The sequence below is a fragment of the Simochromis diagramma genome, unplaced genomic scaffold, assembly GCF_900408965.1.
Source record: "Simochromis diagramma unplaced genomic scaffold, fSimDia1.1 OVJJ01000216.1, whole genome shotgun sequence".
Lineage (NCBI taxonomy): Eukaryota > Metazoa > Chordata > Actinopteri > Cichliformes > Cichlidae > Simochromis > Simochromis diagramma.
In genome coordinates this window covers 4,605,328-4,624,612 of record NW_024386883.1, presented here as the reverse complement: position 1 = coordinate 4,624,612, position 19,285 = coordinate 4,605,328, and the positions used below count along the sequence as shown (strand labels likewise).

Here is a 19,285-nt window from a genome sequence, read left to right as displayed (position 1 = left end):
AAAAGCCACTTGTTCTGAAATGAATGAATAATTGAAAGACTAAATAAAATAATAAATAATAAAAATGCACTTTTGAACAAAACTGACATTTATAACAGTGTTTGCAGCATTTATGTTTTTTGGGTAACATAATCTTGTTTTTCTGAAAAAAATCAGGTGAATAACACATGATCCTTGAAGAGATTAGGTAAATCCCCAATTAGATTTTAATTAAGATAGCTCGTAGTCATGTGAACCGTGTGGAACAGAAAAAACGACGCAGTTACAGAGAGAAGCGGTGCAGAAAAGGTGGAAAACAGATATGTGGCAAATCTGAAACTGTGTTGTGTCTCACAGCGGCTATTTAAAAGTAAACTTTGTTTTATTTTAGAAGAAAACTTTAATTTTGCTCATTCACTGACTATAAATGCTGGGAATGGCATTATTTTTAGGAGTAGGTGTCACTTTCATTACAAATATAGAGAGGAGTAGTTGTTGTTCTGTTACTTGTAGTAGATGATTGTCATAGCCACAATGATATAAAAGCAAAACTACAGTAATAGGATTAGTGGTGTCCTGTATTAAGTAGGTGGAACTTGTGACTCTATATTCTATAGAGTCAAAATAGCATTCATGTAGTAGCCACCAAACTCTCTCACCCTATAGCAGGCACAGATTTTAGTTGGTTTTTGCCTCAGCTTCATATTTTTTTAGTAAAGCATATTTTTCTGTACAACTTCTGTATGCGCTTGTGGTCCCTTCTGCCTTGTGGTGAAACGGCACTATCGGTGCTGGAAGCAGTGCAGTAAAGTGGTTAGGTGCTGTTTTACAGTCTTGTGTGTCTTCCTCAGGTTTATTTGACCATTTTAGTGCTGGATGTGAATGACAATGCTCCAGTCTTCCAGAGAAGAGACTATGCTGTAACTGTCCCCGAGGATGTAGCCGTGGGAACCGAGGTGGTGCGAGTCCTGGCAACAAGCGCTGACATCGGACCTAATGCTGAGATCACATACAACATCCGGTCGGGTAATGAGTTAGGAAAGTTCACCATAGACAGGAAATGGGGTGAGTAGATATCTCTGTGTGTGGCTTGTGCCATGTTATTGTGAAATTTAAAGGCAGGGAATTAAAAAAAAATGAATATCTACTGATATGTGTGTTAAGGTTCTATTTCAGTGGCTGATGATTTGGACTTTGAGGTGTGTAAGGACTATTATCTCACCATCGAGGCCTGGGACAATGGCAACCCTCCTCTTAGCACAGCTACAATGGTAACCATTGAACTTATGGATGTCAATGACAACGCTCCAGCTTTCAGTCAGGACATCTACAATTTGCTGGTCAGCGAGGATGCATCTGTTGGGCAGACAGTTACAAGGGTAAGATTTAAGGCCAGATTTACTAAATGGGGCAAAATAGCCTATCACTCCAATAGAGACTAGTTATATTTAAAACAGGCTTCAGTAATTGATAGGCTCTGATGTAGGACTGTAAATTGTGTGACAACATTTTGAAATCACCTTCTATAGCATTCTTGTATTAAGACAACTTAAATAACTTCAAGGGGAAATCTGAAAATCAAATTTCTATGCTCTTCAACTGGTGCTGTTAACAGTACCACCGTATTTTCGATTTTGTGGATTAATCTTGTGTATCTGTGATCTATATCTCACGTATTGTCAAAGTGCACACTGCTGACTTTCTGTATATCCGCCACTAAAAACAGTTAAGTGTTAGGGCGTGGCAACCTCATGTGCTGTCCGTGGTCCTGAAACTAATTTGAGTGTAAAAAACCCTGAATTGGATGAGTGGAAGAGAATGGATAGATGGAAAACTTTATTCGACTTTATTTTGTTTTTTATTAATGCTAATACATTGATCATGTTGATGTCAATCTAATCCTGACTATTTTCAGGTTTAAAGTCAACGTTGTCATCCCTTCGTTCTCTTTGGTTTTTAGCCAGTTTGTATTTGACCCCAAGGAAATCAGGCCATTTTCTTTCCCTCCGGGTGTCTGTTTTTTAGGTAGTGGCTGAAGATCTGGATAGCCAAGTGAATGGGCGTATCACCTACTCTATCCTGAAAGGTGACCGAAACAACCACTTCTGGATTGACCCTGTAGCAGGACTTCTCAAAGTCAACAAGAAGCTTGACAGAGAACTTGTAAGGATGCATGTTTAAGTACAAAATCTCATAAACAATCAATTGTAATTTTCTGGTTCATGAGCACAGTCACGACAGAAAATACCAGGTCCCATCAAGGTCAACGCTCAATGAAATATCACATTATGCGAGCATAAGAGTGCTTGCCACACTGCCTGATGTACATACAGATATGGCAATCACATTCTCTTCTTCACCGCCTAGGTGTCCAGGTACTCTTTGTCGGTACAGGCGTTTGACAGTGGCTCTCCTGCGATGTCCTCCACAGTCACAATCAACATCGATATCTCTGACGTTAACGATAACCCCCCAGTTTTCAATCCTCCCAATTCCACGGTGGTCATACAGGTACGTTTGTGCGTGTTTGCTGTCTATATTTATATTATTAGTTCAATGTTGTCTCAACTTCACTTTCTTACTTCCAGCTAAACCAAGCTGCTGGCACCACCCTGCTCCAGTTATCAGTCAGCGACAAAGACTCCCCTAAGAATGGTCCACCCTTTGAGTTTCGGATCAAGTCAGGAAATGAGGGAAACTTCTTCTCCTTGGACCAGACTGGGACTTTGAGGTCTAACCGTGTGTTTGGCCCTGAAGCCCCCAGAGAATTCACTCTTGAAATCCAGGTTAGGAACTTTACGGTTTTAAAAAGTATCCTATTTAATATGAAGACTTTTCTTTTATGGAGAACTTTAACACCAGTGTAAATTCAATCCACTAAAGCAAGACCTTATTATTACTGTAGAACTTTCTTTGCTGTTAAGTGTCATTATAACTTTTTTTATAACTTTGTCTCTCTCAGGCAACTGATTCTGGCAAGCCTAGTCTCTCCTCCTCTTCCTGGGTATTTCTGAGGGTCATTGGGAACAGTCAGTACAAGCCGACTGTCTCCCCTCTGGAGATCTTCATCGTCATGGTCACGGATACCTTTCCAGGTGGCCCGATCGGTCGGATCTCTGCAACTGACCGTGACCTGAGTGACGTTTTGTCATTTACCCAGAAGCCTCAGCCCAAGAGCATGTTTAAGGTCAACAGACAGGATGGCAGCATTGTAGCGCTGCCAGGCCTGGAACCTGGCAGGTGAACGCTAGACCACACAAACACACAGGAAAACAAAACACTGATATGGAAAAAAGAAAACTTTTTGGTGTAACAATTCAGTATCTTTTCTTGCCTTTTCTCAGGTACCAGATGAACGCTACAGTGAGCGATGGACGTTTTGCTGTGATAGCTGACGTTTCCATCCAGGTCGAACAAGTGACAGATGTCATGCTGCGTAGCGCTCTGACCCTACGTTTCAACTTGCTGTCTCCAGAGGACTTACTTAGTCGCTACCTTAGCCAAATTAAGCTAACGTTACGGGGACTAGGTGGATGGAAGTGGTCACCAGGGCAGCAGGATCCTCTTCACATACTCGGTGTACAGCCAGTGATGGGGACATCGGATGTGGACCTGCTTCTAGCCATGGAGAGGCCAGAGACGCCGGGCAGTGGACGCATGGCTGTGTTCTACTCCCAGCAAGAGCTGTCTGCAAAGCTGGAGGAGGTGGCAGCGCAGGGTCAGATTCGAGGTGTGCTAGCTGGGGCTGTGGTGGTGAGCAGCACTTGTTCTGGCGAGCTGGAGTGTGGGGATAGAGTGTGTGAAAACACACTTGTGATGGACGGGAGCTCGCCTGTCACCTACAGCACAGAGAGGGTCAGCTTGGTGTCGCCTACGTTCAGCCGCAAAGAGACCTGCACCTGTCCCGGTTTGTACTACACTCATTTTTGAACCTTCACAGAGTCAGTGTCACAAACACGTATCATCAGTTCATGAACGGCATTGGTTGATAGTTTTCATATAAAAATCAGTAAAATCCTGAAATATCTGAATGAAAACATGGAGAATTTTTGCTTATGTAGTATACATTTTGCATTCTATAAAAAAGAAAATACAAAAACTACAGAGGCATATATTATGCATGTAAATATAAATAAATTAATGAAAGAATAATGTAAATCTGAAGGCTTTTCACATGATGACAAATAATATTTATATTTCTACCCCTTTTCAAACAGGAGGGACATGCCCCACCCCTGTGGAGCTCTGTGAAGGTCAGTCCTGTCCAGCTGATATGCAGTGTGTGCGTTCTGGTCCTACTGCGCCATCTGTCTGCCAGTGTCAGCCCGAGAGACTAGATGACTGTGCAGGTGTGTTTTGGCATGCCTGCAGTTTTTATAACTTCTGTCTTTCTGATTTAGCTTGATGAGGTTTAGTGTAACCTGAAACTTTTCCCGCTTCTCTGTGTGTTACAAATGTGCAGGCCAGACCTCGCTGAGTTTCTCTGGAAACAGCTACATCAAGTACAGAGTGACAGCGAGTGGCCAGAGTGGAGAGATGAAGCTCGGCCTCAGGATCAGAACACTTCAGAGAAGAGGAGTCATTATGTTCACACGGGTTAACCCCTGCACCATGCTTAAGGTACAGGTTACAGGGCTATGCTTTTTTGAGGGTCATGCAAAACACTGGCTGCTCATTTCCTGTTAGAAGGAAACATGTTTCTCAGTATATGTTTTTTAAAAAACATCATCAGGTATTATTCAGAAGATATAACTTTTTGTTATATAATATCACACTTCACCGAGTTCTTTTGATTCCTCAGAGGCATCCGATGGAAGACAAAACACTGCTCAGTAGACCATTTAACACTTTATTACTTCTAGAAGGGAGATGCGTCCTGCATGACACGCTGCTGCGGATCTCAAATTGGTGTTGTGCCACTAACAGTTTTATTACAGAAGCTTTCCAACTCTAGTCTAAACAACAGTGTCTCAGTAACTTCCACTAGAGATGGTAGCCTCTTATCTACATTTTCCCAGGCAAGTGTGAGTGAGAGTCTACAGCTTTCTACTCCCCAAGGACACATGGTCTTATGCCTTTATTTTTCAGGGCTGTGTCCACTTAATACTACACTATATAACTTTATAACACTTATTATTAATAAAAAGCATAGCATTATTGAGGCACTACAAATTATTTAGTTCCAACACTTTTCTTTCCTTCCACAGATTGAAGGCGGTCGACTCTGGTTTCAGTTGGACTGTGACAACACCCTTGGCATTATGGGTATCTCTGGCAGACCGATAAATGATGGCCTGTGGCATGCAGTCACTTTGGAGCTGACTATGAACTACACTCTCCTGTCATTGGATGACAGCTATGTGGAACGTCGCCGGGCAGCCAGAGCCCCGGTTCGTCTTTGGCCTTTGGCACCAGATTCATCATTTTTCTTTGGGGCCCAAGTCAGGCCACTAAATGGGCAAGGTGAGAGGCCAGGCCCTGGGTCAGGGAGGAGCCAGGGAGGGCCAGGGCTTGCAGAGCGTGGCGTAAGGGGCCCTCCGAGAGCTCAGGACGGCTTCCAGGGGTGCCTGGGCTCGCTGATGCTGAACGGAAATGAGCTGCCGCTCCAGAATAAAAGGAGCCGTTATGCTGAGATAGCAGGGCTCAGCGAGGTCAAACTGGGCTGCGTGCTTTATCCAGATCCATGCGTCAGTCAGCCCTGCCTCAACGGAGCAATCTGCAGTAGCCTTCCCTCTGGAGGTGTGTGTATATATACAAAAAAACATGATCATGTGTATGTGCCTTGCGGTGGGACACATTCATTACTTTGTTTTTACTCTGTTTTTTCAGTTTTTAATCATTTTATTTTGATAACTTGTTGTTGTATCATTGATCATTATCATTTATTAGAATTATGCACAATAGTTGATATTAATTATAATTTTCAGACATAAAATATCTCTTCCACAGGTTTTATGTGCACTTGCAGTGTTGGATTCACTGGGGGGCGCTGTGAAATTGAACTGACATCCTGCATGCCAAACCCCTGCCAGAATGCTGGAGACTGCAAGCCTGTAGGCAGCGCATTCCTCTGTGGCTGCCCTACTGGACTCGGGGGACTTATGTAAGATATAATAGCCTGGAATCGCTCACACTTTCTAGCCTTAATAACCGGCTGTAACAGCAGTGTTGACAAATGCTGTGTCCTGTTTAGAAAGTATGTAAACAATGAGAGCCGTACAGTGCTGATTATTAAGATACTCAACGTCTGTATCTCCCTCCCTCTCAGTGAAAACATGAAAGAGCATGTGCTGGACTCAAAATCCCATTCATTAGCCCACATTAGTTGTTATTGGGGGGGGGGTTAGTGGTTCTAATTTAATTCTGCATAATTTTAGTTGAAAAGCCCATAATCATTCTCTAGCTGTCTTCTTAATTACAGCTTAGTAATTGCCTTTGAAATAACCTCTCTGCTCATGCGGCTGTTCCACAGAGCCACCAGCAGAGGGCACTTTTCCCCCACAGAGGAATTTTTTTGTTTTGTTTTTGGCTTTTTTATGCTTTTGACTTGGATTTTAAAAATTCATTTGATTAATTTAAATTCAATTATCCTTACACTAATAAAACCATGGAAAAAAATGTATTGTTTTTTCAGGCACCAGATTGTTTATATCATTAATAATTAATGTTAAACACAGATTGAAACCAAACAAATAGCTGTTGAATTCAGTTGACTGTGGAGTTGTTGTTGTTTTTTTCTTCCAGCACTAAAATATATGCATTACAATAAAAAATACAATATAGAATTTTGTTATTGAAAAAGCCAGAAAACTTGACATTTTCTCATTATTACTCATCTATTTCATAGGTTAATAAAACTAATGTGAGACAACTTCATTAACTTTTTTAATTATGGGATAAAGTATTCATCGTTTAAAATAATAATGAGAGGATATCACTGGCCAGCACATCCAGGCCTTAATGAGTATAGTGTGTATAATTAATGACTAAGCTGTGACCTGCACTTTTATCATTTAAAAGCAAAACTTTGGAAAGTTCTGCCATGAAGCTTTCTGCAAAGTTCTTCTTCCGTCAGACTTGCAAAATGTTTTAAAAACCCCATCAAAGAGAAAATAATTGAAAAGAGAATTGCATGTATCTTCCATCCGCTGCACAGCAGGACACCATGCTTGAAATGACAAGCAGAGATGAGCATGTATGTGTCTGCAGTAAAATTACTTTTATGATGTTCAGCTGGAATTTGCTTCTTCAGTGGGAGTGTGTGTTCATGTTTTTTGCATTCATGCATAATTCTTTAAATCAGAACCGTCTAAATGTAAATAATGGGGAAAATTCCCAGCATTTGGGAAAAGAAACATTCTCTAAAAAGTTTTAAATGTTTTAGCTCACTCTCACCTTTGCATTCTTCCTTTTTCTTAACTTTGATAACATCATATTGCGGCCCCCCATAGCGGCTTTACTTACTCGTTTTTGCTGCCACAGATGTGACGACGACGTCAACGAGTGTGACCAGGAAGCGTGCGGAAATGGAGGAGAGTGCGTGAACACATTCGGGTCATTCTACTGTAACTGTTCAGAAGGGTATGAGGGTCAGCTGTGCGATGATCTGACGCCTGGTGATCCTGGGGATGACACACAGGTAGCGTATGAGTGACGCTTGGAATTGGATTTTTGTAGATGTTACAGAATAAATGAAAAAATAATCGAGAAAACTCCTCGAATTGTTTTTTTGTGCATTCAGCTCGCACCTAATTGGACTTGGCATACACAGTGAAATTGAGAATTTTGAGTTTACAGCAGCCCCCTGGAAGGCTTATTCCCCAACTTGGTATCTTTGTTCCCACAGCAGATAAATGAGAGTGTACTAATGCCTAAATTGCTGTTTCTATTTGAAGTTGCTATGCTCTTGAATTTATTGTGCCATATACCTTATACTGAGACTGCAAACCCAATTAATGTGGCACATTATAAGAAGGAAGGTACCTTCATTAATCCCTGGAGGACTGCAGCAGAGTTGACAAAATCTACTAAGCTTCCTTTACAACTAATGTATGTTAACTTTGTTCTTTGTTTGTTTGTTTTTCTTTTTAATTGAGTGCTTGCTTTAGAGATAATGTAGAATTTTATTGCCAAAACTTATTCATCACGCATTGCATTAAAACAAAAAAGCTGTGAGCTCAATCACTCCCTCCAAATTGGAAGACCATAAAATGTGCTCATAATCTTTTGGAGTAGTGAGTGCATAAGGGTTGTAAATATACCCAGCTTTAGATGATGAATTTTCCCGATACCAAAATTTCATTTGCTTCAATACTCAAAAGATGCTTTGTGTTTCAAAACTTTGCTAATTAGCGTCTCAGATGTAGCGATGAGATTCTTATTAATCTCATGTTTAGAGTAATAACAAACATTTAGAAATTGTTTGGGGGTTTAATATGAGCCCCCTTTGATAGTATTAAACATTTTGGGGGGTAAACTAACTTCACTATGTTCCTCTCAGGTCTTGTGAATTTTTCCTATTTCTTAAGGACATGACTTTCAGATACTGTTGTAGATATTTATTCTTTTGTCATTCACTTGTCCAGCTTCCTCAAATATATATACACCATGCCAAGATATGCCTATTTTTTGGCTAATAGCTCTCTGGGAATCTGCTTTTTGGTGCAAAAACAGAATTTTATATCTGTCAAACTTTGTTACATTTTCTGTTGTTGGACTGAACGACTGGGAACAAACGATGTGTTTTTATAATAGGGTGCTAGTAAAAAATGCCTAAAATTTAATTTCAAATTGATTCTTTGCTAGGTTTTCTGTTATATGTGGGCACGGCACTAGTTCATCCTTTGATTAAGGTGTCTTTTTTATGCTTGAATGATTCACAGGTGAGTATTAAGTGGCTTAAGAAAAAAAAAACATTCCTCTGAAAATGGTCAGGGACAAGGACTTGATTTGAAAGGAGTGAAAGCTCGTATCTAAAGGAAACGTTTCAAAGACCTACAGAACGCTCAAGAGAAGACAACTTTTGAACAATCTAAAGAACTGACTTTTGCACAGCACTGTATGTTTTGGCAATTCTTTTGGTGCTGGAAAAAGCACTTCATGTTCATGTTAATCATCTGACAACAAAGACCTTTTTTATGAAGTGTTATTGAATTATTTCTAAGCTTGTTCTTCTTTCAACTTTTTATCTGTGTATTTACTGATGACCTTAGAGTTTTTCTGACACTTAACTGTTTGTTATTCAACTAGAAAAAATTATTATAATATTATAATGTTTTAATCATTTTACATTTCTTGTTGTGCAGGCTGAGCCTCTGTCTTACGTTGGACCAGGAGAGATAATTGGCATTGGAGTCCTTGCGTTTGTCATCATTTTCCTCCTCATACTCTTCATCGTCTTTAGGAAAAAAATCAAATTCAGGAAAGACTCAGATCCAGGCCCCGGTGTTCAGACTGGGATGGGCATCTCGGCTATCTCCACAGAAACTAGCTACATGCTGCACAAGACTGGCATGGGAGCAGAAGGGATTGAGTTTAAAGCCGTTCGTGTATCAGGCTCACCAGCAACCACAAGCACCTATGGTGAGGTGGGAGGCAGCAGTGTGGGCCCTCCCCAGGTCATGGTGCGCCCAACTGCCCACTCCCCTCTACCAGGAGGACTCAGTGGTGACAGGACCACTTCCAGTGAAGGCAGTCAGGTGTGCATAGCTTGTTTTAATTATGATATTTATGTGTCTGCTTTATAGTAAATGCTGCGGAACAGACAAAATTGTGACAAAGTTAAATATCTGAATATGTTCATACTGCTAATATCTAAAAAAATAGTTGGTCAGACCATTTAGGAAAACACATGAATAATATGGTTGCTAAGCAGGAATTATATGCTTTAAAATAAGAGTATTTAAGTTTTAATATCAAACTATAACAATGAGCATCCAAAGTAATATCCACTTTATATGACAATTTCAATATTTGTGGAGCATCATATCTCCCAGCTCATCAGTCCCTTTTGACAATGCTGCACTTCCTTAATTTATCTGAATTTATATTATAATTTGAAAGAAAGAATATTATTTCTTATATTAGTCCTATTTTTTAAAAACAGCCACAGTGTGCTGGAGAAAGAATACATGGGCTCCACACACAGCTCAACTATAAAAACTGTGTTTTTATGGCAGGAACTAGGTTTTGATATCAAATATAACACGAGGACGATATAGGTAGATTAAAAAGTAGTAATGTTCCCAGCACATTCGCTCTATTATGTAGATAATCAGCTTACAGGATACAGAAAGTCTGCTCACATTTAATAATCATGTTCATGTCTTCTTTGTAGTCAATTCTGCATGTGATGAGCTAAAATAAGCTTCACAGCAGCGACTTCATCATGTGTGTGGCCCTTCAGATAGGGTGATGACCCAGTTCTTCTTTCATGGCAATAATTAAGAAAAACAATTAATGGTATCAGAAAATCAATTGGAATTGTTGGAAATATAAAACAGAAAGGTCGTACACCGGTGCAGAATATTGTATCGTTTTTACAAAAAGCAATCATTTGATAATTTATGTATGTTTCTGATTGTGCGTGTAATTGCACAAAGAATGAAATAATGATTTGTTTTCTAATAACGCATGAAATCCTGTATAAATTTGTTTGCATTTCGAGTTTCTGAATAGTAACTACCTGGCTTGCCCTTACCCGAACTTTCTGGGTATTTTCTTGTGTCTCTGCAGATTAGCAGCTTCCTCTCAGACATGTCTAATGTCCGAGGTATGGCCAATAGGCGGGGCGTCGCAGTGTGCAGTGTGGCACCCAATCTCCCTTCAGCATCTGCTTGCCGCTCAGAGCATAGCCCGGCCCACAAAGTGTCCTGGGAAGGCGAAGAAATGAGGGAGAAAGAGCTGGAGAGGGCTAGAGATGAGAGAGAGGAGGAGTGGGGGCAGAGAGCTTTTGAGCTAGAGAGAACACAGAGAGATAACAGTCCACAGGGTAAGACTGCAACAGTCTGCCTGCAAACACACACACACACACACGCATGTGCGCACACAGCTTCTAACCTGATCAAAAAGGCAAAGAGTACACAGGCCATGAACACATTGTGTTACACCAATACCACCATCTTCACTGAGAGAGCTCATTTCACAGTGCTCTATGCCTTTTGATCATACACATCAAAGAAAATGGCCCAGAGTAAGCAAGAGTGCTTAAAAAGTAATATTTTTATTTTGCTATCATTTCAGTTTTCTTATTTATTTCCTAGGAGCAATAATGGGTAATAGAACTTTCTGTTACACTGCTGAAATTGGCAATTATGTCCACTTGTATCAGGATAACTCTCTTGGATCTTGTGGGCACTTCTGTTTGAATGGTCAGGGTAATCAGCCAGAACTGATGTCCTATGTTCTTGTCCTACTTTTGCAAAAAAAAAAAAGAAAAAAAAAAAAAAGCAAGAAAGAAAAAATAAAGTTCAGTTAAAATCAAAGTAGTTGGAACACTCCCACACAAAGTCACCCAACTTCTCTGTCAAGTTTCCCTCTTTTTATTTTTCCTTAAATTTGCTTCACACCTACCTTTGTCAGCTGTACAGGCACCAAACCGAAGAAGAGAAGAATGTCATTGTAATTCAGCATCCGTCTGATATTTTAGCTGCCAACACTCTTCCCAGTCTGTTCTCTGTCGATGAAATAACCACGTTGCATTTCAGTGCGCAGGTAGGCGTCAGATATTTCGATCCTTTGTCCAGCCTGTTGTGTGAATAATACAGCTTGCGGTGGGAACTTCCTGGCTGTTAATGATTGATTTTTTCCTGTAGGAATGGGAAATAGGTTATTTTATTTTTTTGGTCCCCCGCTGAGTGTCTGTAGAAAAAAGAAAAAAAAAGAACCAGCACCACCTCCTCACATTTACACCACCAGTCTATTAATTTAATGATGATAAAACTTATAGAAAACTGACCTCAAGATTACTGTGTTAATGACTGCAGTGTTAACTGCCAGGTTAACTAATCAATTGCAAATGAGTTTAGTAAGTTATTTACACCACGACAGCCACAAGCAAGTGCAATAATGTGTATTTCAATAACAAGGCCACAGGTCAAAACATGAAATAGTTACTAACCAGGGAACATCCCTGTTAGTAACTGTGGTTATTTTCTGTCACTACCCGTTCAATCATAAATAAATAAAATGGGATGAATAATTAAATACTCTTTGAACAAATCAGGCCTCATACTGAACTCTATAGTTTGGGGTTTTTTGGTAACTGTTGGTAACTCTTCAGGATGTCTTCTTCATGGAGGAGTATTTTAAACACTAACTATGAACTGTTTCACTCACAGGAAGTCATTTCTGGAGACTGACATTGAAAAAAAAAAGGTTTGAACTGTACAAACTCTGTTTTTCCCTTAAATACTCTTTTTCCATGTATGTTTGCACTTGTCACGGTAAACTTGTGCACCTATTTCTTAGTTTACTTGCAAAATACTAAAAAGTGAAGGCAGACTCAAGACTTTTAGCATGTTCACAAGAGGACAACATGCCACAGAGATTAAAACCTGGTTCTAAAAATGGTCATTTCTGCTCTAAAGTTGGGTGTTTCAGAGTGAACTGATCGAGGCGTGACCTCGGGAGGTGAATATTGAAGCCAGTGCAGATGTGCCACAAACTGCAGTTCCTCTAGCTGTCACAATAGGCTGGCTTCAAGAGAGAGCTATTCCCCATATGCTTAAAATGTCCAACTTTACAGCATGTTTACGGTCTGGCTTCTATGGAGTGTTTCAACTCTGAGGGTTTTTTTTTTAACTCATCCATCTGGAGTTAGGAGCGCGGCCGCTTTGACTGACATTTATGTTTGATTTTGCTGAAAATGACTTTGAGTTGAAACTGTTGGATTGGCTCTGTTTTGCTTGGTAATTGTTAGTGTTTCAAACTGAAATGCTGAAAACTTGTCTGGAAAAAAACATAAAATAAGAAGGGAGCCAAATTGTAGACCGTATCACTTAAATCAGCGTAACATTATATTTTACTGAACTGGCTCGGCAAAGAAAATAGTTTGGGTGGGTCTTAATTATAGGAACTTGTAAGAAAAAAACAAAACAGAAAGAAAGAAAGAAAGAAAGAAAGGGTAAAACATTTTTGTTTTTTCCAAAACCTGATTATATTAAGTGTCCCCTTGCCTGCATCCTGAATTAGACCTGTGGCTGCTGCACTGTCTTTCTTGTTTAGTTTGATTGATGGTACTGCCTTACTGATCACATTCCCACAGGAGCGTTTCGCTTCTTCCATATGCATTGAACCATGACCACGTAGCTTGAGCTCAGAAAGCTGAGGTTGATTTCCAGACATCCCGGCCCTCGCGGACACGGTTGCAGAGTACGGATTTGGTCACAAGATGGGCCGAGCCCTGAATGCTTGCTTACCAAACGTGAAGTGAAAAACAAGATTTTTGAAGATTTGAAATTCTGTCACACCTGTCAGACAAGGGTAAGCTGTTGTGTAGAGGTGTGAGATTCAAAACGCTATCACAAAATCTCTGTTGTTATTATGAATTTACACCCACCCACCCTTTTTTTTTTTTTTTGGAAAAAAGGGAACAGGAGCAACTGTGTGCTGGGATGTATTAAGGTACAGCTGGAACTGCGGGAAGCAATTGCATGACATAAAATATTTGTATAGTCTTCTTGAAAAATGTATTTTTCTTGAGACGTTGCGTTAATGTGACACTGGCATCTTTGCTCCAAAATGAGCTGAATAAAAAGACTTTTGATTTACTTTTTTGACTTGATGCCATATAATTTGTTAGTGCATCTTTGTTTACTGTGACTCAATACAAGCATCTGGAGAAGAATTCATCTGAACAGATGCTCATGAGGAAATATTCAGAACCCAGACCATTTATTGCCAATCAATGATTCTCACATTAAGATCCATCGCTACATAGCAGCAAGGCAGTAAAATGGATTTAAATAGCTTTCTATTTTCTATTTCTCTCTCTTTTTTCTCTCTGTTTGTTCCATCTACTAAATAAAAGCCTATTTAGTTTTCCCAAAAGTTTGCTAAAAGTTACTTTTAATCACATCAGCAAAACTGGCTCTTTGCATGCAGTTTTATTTTGCACAAACAATTGATCTCACAGCTCAGCCTTTCCACTCTGCTGGTCCTCTGTATTTCTTTCCCAATTTGAGCAAAAATGAAGAAAAAAAAAGACTTCATTGCTTCTACATAAGGGGCACCTGGTAGAGAAATTCACCTGCCTCTGGCTGTGTTGTAAACAGTCTTTACAGCTTATATGAAGTCATAAGTACCTCCGGGCAGTTGTTTGACAATCACTCAGAGGACACTTGGAGTGATTTGAAGGAAACAAACCTTCAAATAACAGCTCGGCAAAGGCACGAAAAAAGACCACACTGACTTGTAAGCACCAGTTTATTTGAAATGATGCCTCTGCAGACGTAAAGGTTAAGGAAAACTGGAGATATTAGGCCTGGTAGATTTCTCCAAACAAAATTTAATTTGATTTGTGTGCGCAGACAAAATTGCAGGGTTGTAACATAAAAGAAGACCTTTGATTACCACAGTATGAAAAGCTTGACCCAAAACAGAAACCTACTTGCCACCCTACCCTGTAGCGCAGTGACGTTGTCATGCAATTTGCTCTATTTTGCTTTTTTTCTTTAAGCAGTTATTCAGCAGTTACATAACCACCAGTAACTCGGTGGTCTTCACCCCCTCCATGATAGTGCTGACAGCATTAAATGGACAGACCTGGATTTGCAGTAGGTGTACTGGGATTTGTGGAAAAGCAGCGAGGAAGCCTTTATGGGAAAAAAAATCATTCTGCAGGTCAAATATGTTTTTTAAATATGCTCTATCTGAGTCAAAAGTAGATGAATAGCATATTTAGCCTCTCTCTTCTAACTGAACACAGCCAGCTAGACAGAAAATGAATGGACAGGCGGAGTGATGGATCTGTGGACACATTTTTTCCCCATGAGTGCACTGAATGAACAAAGTAGAGAGTTTTCGGTCACTCTGATCCTTTCTTCTTTTCACCCTGATAGAAATCCAACTCAAAGCTGATGTGAGGTTATTTTAGCTCAGACTTTAGAAGCTTCTTATTAGCCGAAGTTAAGCTTTTAAATGTAAATACAGCACGAGCGTTACTGAGCTTTTCAGATCTGAACGATTCGGATATCTGAACACGTCTTTCAATTCTGAACCTACATTTAATTTACCATGAGTGAAAGTTGCTGATGTGAATGAGTGTTGTTTTGTGTTTTTACATTAGACGTGTCGGAGCTGGCGGACGGGCTGGGGTGTCTCTCGGACTCCACCTCCGAGGAGCACTCACTTAGCTCCTACACTTCAGAGTCCTTCGATGACAACGGTAAGGCTCTGATACTCAAATTAACTAAAGCGCATTTTAATTGCCAGAAGTTTGTAGGTAATGTTCCCCACACCAGTACCTTCTTTGGCCCACCATCATTTTAAACTCCTTCAACTAAAGCCTGGAACTTTCTGCAGAAAAAAAGTCCTAAAAGTGGACAGATTTGTCAGACATTCTCACTGAAACATGTAATTGTTTCTCGGTTTACCAGTGTCTTCCATCTTCAGTCTGTCCGCTGCTTCATGTTCTGCATGCATATCCTTCTAACCTTGTTGTCTTGCTGCTGCTGTTGTCTTTGCTCGCTGTTTGTGCGTGCTGTTCTTGCTTTGCTCTTGGTTGCCTGATGCTGTTGTCCGTTAGATAGACTGCCAATTATGTGTTGCTTGCTGCCACGTGTTATTACGTCTTGTGACTGTATTCAAGCAGGGAGTGTTTTAAATGGTTTCTGAATGTGTGCCGCCGTCTTTTAAGCATCTGACATTTCTTTCTTAGTTCCCTTGAGAGGGTTTGCCTTTCGCAGGGCTGTCACTGTGAATAGGAATTAGTTCCTAATGAATTGCCTGGTTAAATGAAGGTTAGTGTAAAATCAAATGCTGGGCCTGTAGTAATTATTGAAAAGCAGGGTGATATTAGAGAAGTGGAAATGCTTTAATGCAACCAACATGCACAGGTTGCCTGTGCATCTTTTTTTCAAAGCTACAATTCCCAGATAACTCGATAGCATTGATTTTCCACTGGCTAACTATAAGAGGGTGGAAGTCAAGCACCGTAATGATGCTGATGTGTGTGTGTGGTTGTGTTCTTTACATAGGAAATCTATGTCAGTGGTTTATTTCCTGTCTAATTAGTGTAGCTGCAAAGAGTCCTCGCTTTCTTACAGGACACCCACACACACACGCGCACGCACAGACACCACATGTATATAGACACGTTTGCAACATGCTTCCTCCGTGTTCTCAGCACCTCTGAGTCACCTCCACTGTATAAAACCTTGCCCTGTTCATGAATGCACTGAAATTATTTCCATTTCTTCTTCTCTCTTTCTGTCTTCTGCCTAGCCTCCATAGTGACAGTGATACGTCTCGTCAATGATACTGTTGATAACATTGAAAGTGAAGGTATGAAGGAAAATCCTCTGTTAACTCCCCTGTCTTCTTTGTGTCTGTCATTCCGACGCCAACATATTTGTTCAGCGGCAGAGCAAAAAGATTTACTGAATGCAGCCGAGCCGCTGCCATTCAGCCCCCGTTCTTATTACAAATTAAACATCCTGCTTAGATTTCTAATATTTGTTGTCAGTTTCTGACACCGGATTTCTCTGTGTTTCAGTTTTTCCCCTTTGGTTTCTGGGTTGTTTGTCTCGCTCTGTCTCTGACTTTCCCTTTCTCTCTGCCTTTGTAGTGTCAAACATGGACAAAGAACAGCGGCGTAGCAGCCCTGGTGAGTGAGATGCAACGCAATGGAAAAACATCTTATTAATTTGCCATTTCTTTGACTTCATTTGTCAGGGGTGAGAACCCACAACCTGACCTTTTGCATCCTTTGCAGTATTGTCTCTGAATACTTTCATCAGAGCCCAATAGTACAGATTACTATGTCTATTTATGCCGACTCTATCCACTCTTTGAATGTCAATGCAGGCTTCCAGTTTCCGATTATGTTTTCTGACCTCGGAGGTCGGGAAAAATAACTGGAATGTGAGTCAGTTTCTGTTGCCCTGTGTGTAGCAAACAGTGTAGGGCTTTCAGGTACAACATTCAGGCAGCTCTTTGATGAAATAAAAATATTATGTCCAGAGATACTTTTAAAACGTATTCTGCTTCATAGTTAATTAAGAAATTTTGAATTCTGATGACTGCTAAATTGGGCGCAGCAGTCCTAGCTCCAAGCAAAGCAAAGCTTTCACCCCGGCCTTGCAGAGGGTCTCAGAGGATTAGGGGCACTTTGAGCTAAGCCTCACATCCGCCCAGAACAGCAGAGGAGAAGGCAGCTTCAAACACTTTCTTTTTCAACATTTTTTGGGGGGGGGAATCATCTACAGTCTGAACACTGACTTTCTGCTCTTAGCGAATGCATGACTTTCCTTAAACAAACACCGGGGCCGTCACAATCCAGTTGCACCTATCCTTTAAGATCCCTACTCCGCTGTCAGTTGCTTGTGCTACACTCTTGCAATCAATATTAATTGGCTCATAGTTACCAAGTCTGTTTGTTCTCGGTTGCATGTAATTTACTAGGTCTACAAAGCATTTCGTTTCCAACCCAGAGCAAGAGTGTGTTTATGCCTCAGTCACTGCCAGCCTGCTGAAGCACACGCAGCTTCATTTCAGACAAAGAGAATTAAATGATGTTTGTCCAGTGGGTTTTTTTTTGAAGACATTCTTTGGATTCAGAATTTTCTGTTTTGCACAAAACATTTTTTTAATAAAGTTTTCAATCTCACAAGTTTATTTTCAAGCACAGCAAGAAGAAATGTGAAAAAAGCGAATCTGATATATCGTGGTATTTTTCCATTTTCTGTTTTTGTACACAGTTGCAGCATGATTGTGTGCATGTATTATCTATTATGAATTGTGTTTGTGGGTATAAGCGGCGTGCTAAATGGCTCTCTGCCAGCTTCCCTCTCTTGTTGTCGAAGCGTGCTTTCTTCTGTGTCATAATTCGCCGTCTCCTTTTTGCATTCACCGAGAATTTCATCATCAAAGGTTCGCCGTCCCATGAGATATTTGTTTTGTTTCCCATTTTACTGACAGCAAGTCATCACCTGCAGAGCAAAGATGAGATTTGCGTAGAGTTCATCAAAGAGTACATTGTGGATTGTAAGAGCATTCTTTTTTCCCCCCCCTCCCTTAACCCTTCGTTAGAACATTTTTTTAACCAGAGACAGATATTTGAGGCAAGCATGGCATGGCAGTAAGATCTCGTTGGCATGGCAGTCCGTTAGATATCTGTGTCCACACATGTGTCATGAATTATATAGTAGTGGCTGGCACAAGCACAGTAATTAAGTGTACTCTCTGTCCCACACACAGGGTGACCCCTCTGCCTCCTCTCACTTCATCAATATGATATTTTTTCCCCTCACAGCTCATTAACCTAACCATGAATTATGCAACCTGCATGCTGTAGTTTGTAGGAAGTTGTGGATTAGTGGGGAGTTCTGTGTCAGTCCATTTAGCAGCATGAACTGAAATCTAAAATAAATAAATAACTAAAATGTCGACTAATTTTATTTGCACATTAATAAAAAAGTAAATGAGAACTGGAGCGATTACACAAAGCAAACACGCTGGAGAAATCCCACGGAACAAACAGAAAGCCCCACTTTCTGGCACTTTGTGGGTCTCCTGCTACACCTCTCAAACATGCAGCGCACACATGCACACATGCACACACTATCATGCGTGCTTCATTTCTTGTGCAAAAATAAACCCAATCAAAGGTAGAGATAATAAGCATGGGGACAATTTAAGGGGAGAAGCAAAATAAACACGACAAGCCAGATAATATGCAAGCTATTCGGAAATGGGTTCAAAATTGATAATAAAATTGGCAACTTTTTTCCAGATGTTGGTGGTTTTACACCTTGAGAAAGCTTTTTTCATTCATTTTATTTATTTATTTTATTTGTCTTTAGTTTTTTTTGGTTTTTTTTTACAAGGGCAGCAGTAGAACCGTAAGTGAAAATGAAATGTGTGTGCAGCTGTAAGAATCACAACAGTCCTCCTATAACAGATGCACAGAAGTGTAGTTACTGGTGTCACCACTCTCTACCTGCTGGAGATAAGATTGCAGCGATACTGCTGTTTTAGACGAGGAGTTTATTTACCGATGGACACCTTTCGCCGGCTGATCCTATTAGACTGATTAGATCTGAGTCTTCATCACACTGTGCTGTAACACTGTGGTTCCTTAACTTGT

General features: G+C 40.3%; 1 protein-coding gene across 1 annotated transcript in view; it reads left to right on the top strand.

The window, feature by feature from the left end:
- The window catches only part of LOC120734386 (protocadherin Fat 3), a 70,160-nt gene that overhangs the window by 44,086 nt on the left and 6,789 nt on the right, over positions 1 to 19,285 (top strand). The window contains exons 35-51 of the mRNA XM_040033188.1: positions 831 to 1,044; positions 1,144 to 1,358; positions 2,005 to 2,142; positions 2,347 to 2,490; positions 2,568 to 2,765; positions 2,942 to 3,219; positions 3,324 to 3,886; positions 4,197 to 4,328; positions 4,442 to 4,599; positions 5,187 to 5,718; positions 5,929 to 6,082; positions 7,462 to 7,618; positions 9,285 to 9,677; positions 10,714 to 10,969; positions 15,266 to 15,364; positions 16,423 to 16,482; positions 16,766 to 16,804. Of these exons, the coding sequence (XP_039889122.1) occupies positions 831 to 1,044; positions 1,144 to 1,358; positions 2,005 to 2,142; positions 2,347 to 2,490; positions 2,568 to 2,765; positions 2,942 to 3,219; positions 3,324 to 3,886; positions 4,197 to 4,328; positions 4,442 to 4,599; positions 5,187 to 5,718; positions 5,929 to 6,082; positions 7,462 to 7,618; positions 9,285 to 9,677; positions 10,714 to 10,969; positions 15,266 to 15,364; positions 16,423 to 16,482; positions 16,766 to 16,804 (3,730 nt within the window). The remainder of the gene's footprint in view (positions 1 to 830; positions 1,045 to 1,143; positions 1,359 to 2,004; positions 2,143 to 2,346; positions 2,491 to 2,567; positions 2,766 to 2,941; positions 3,220 to 3,323; positions 3,887 to 4,196; positions 4,329 to 4,441; positions 4,600 to 5,186; positions 5,719 to 5,928; positions 6,083 to 7,461; positions 7,619 to 9,284; positions 9,678 to 10,713; positions 10,970 to 15,265; positions 15,365 to 16,422; positions 16,483 to 16,765; positions 16,805 to 19,285) is intronic.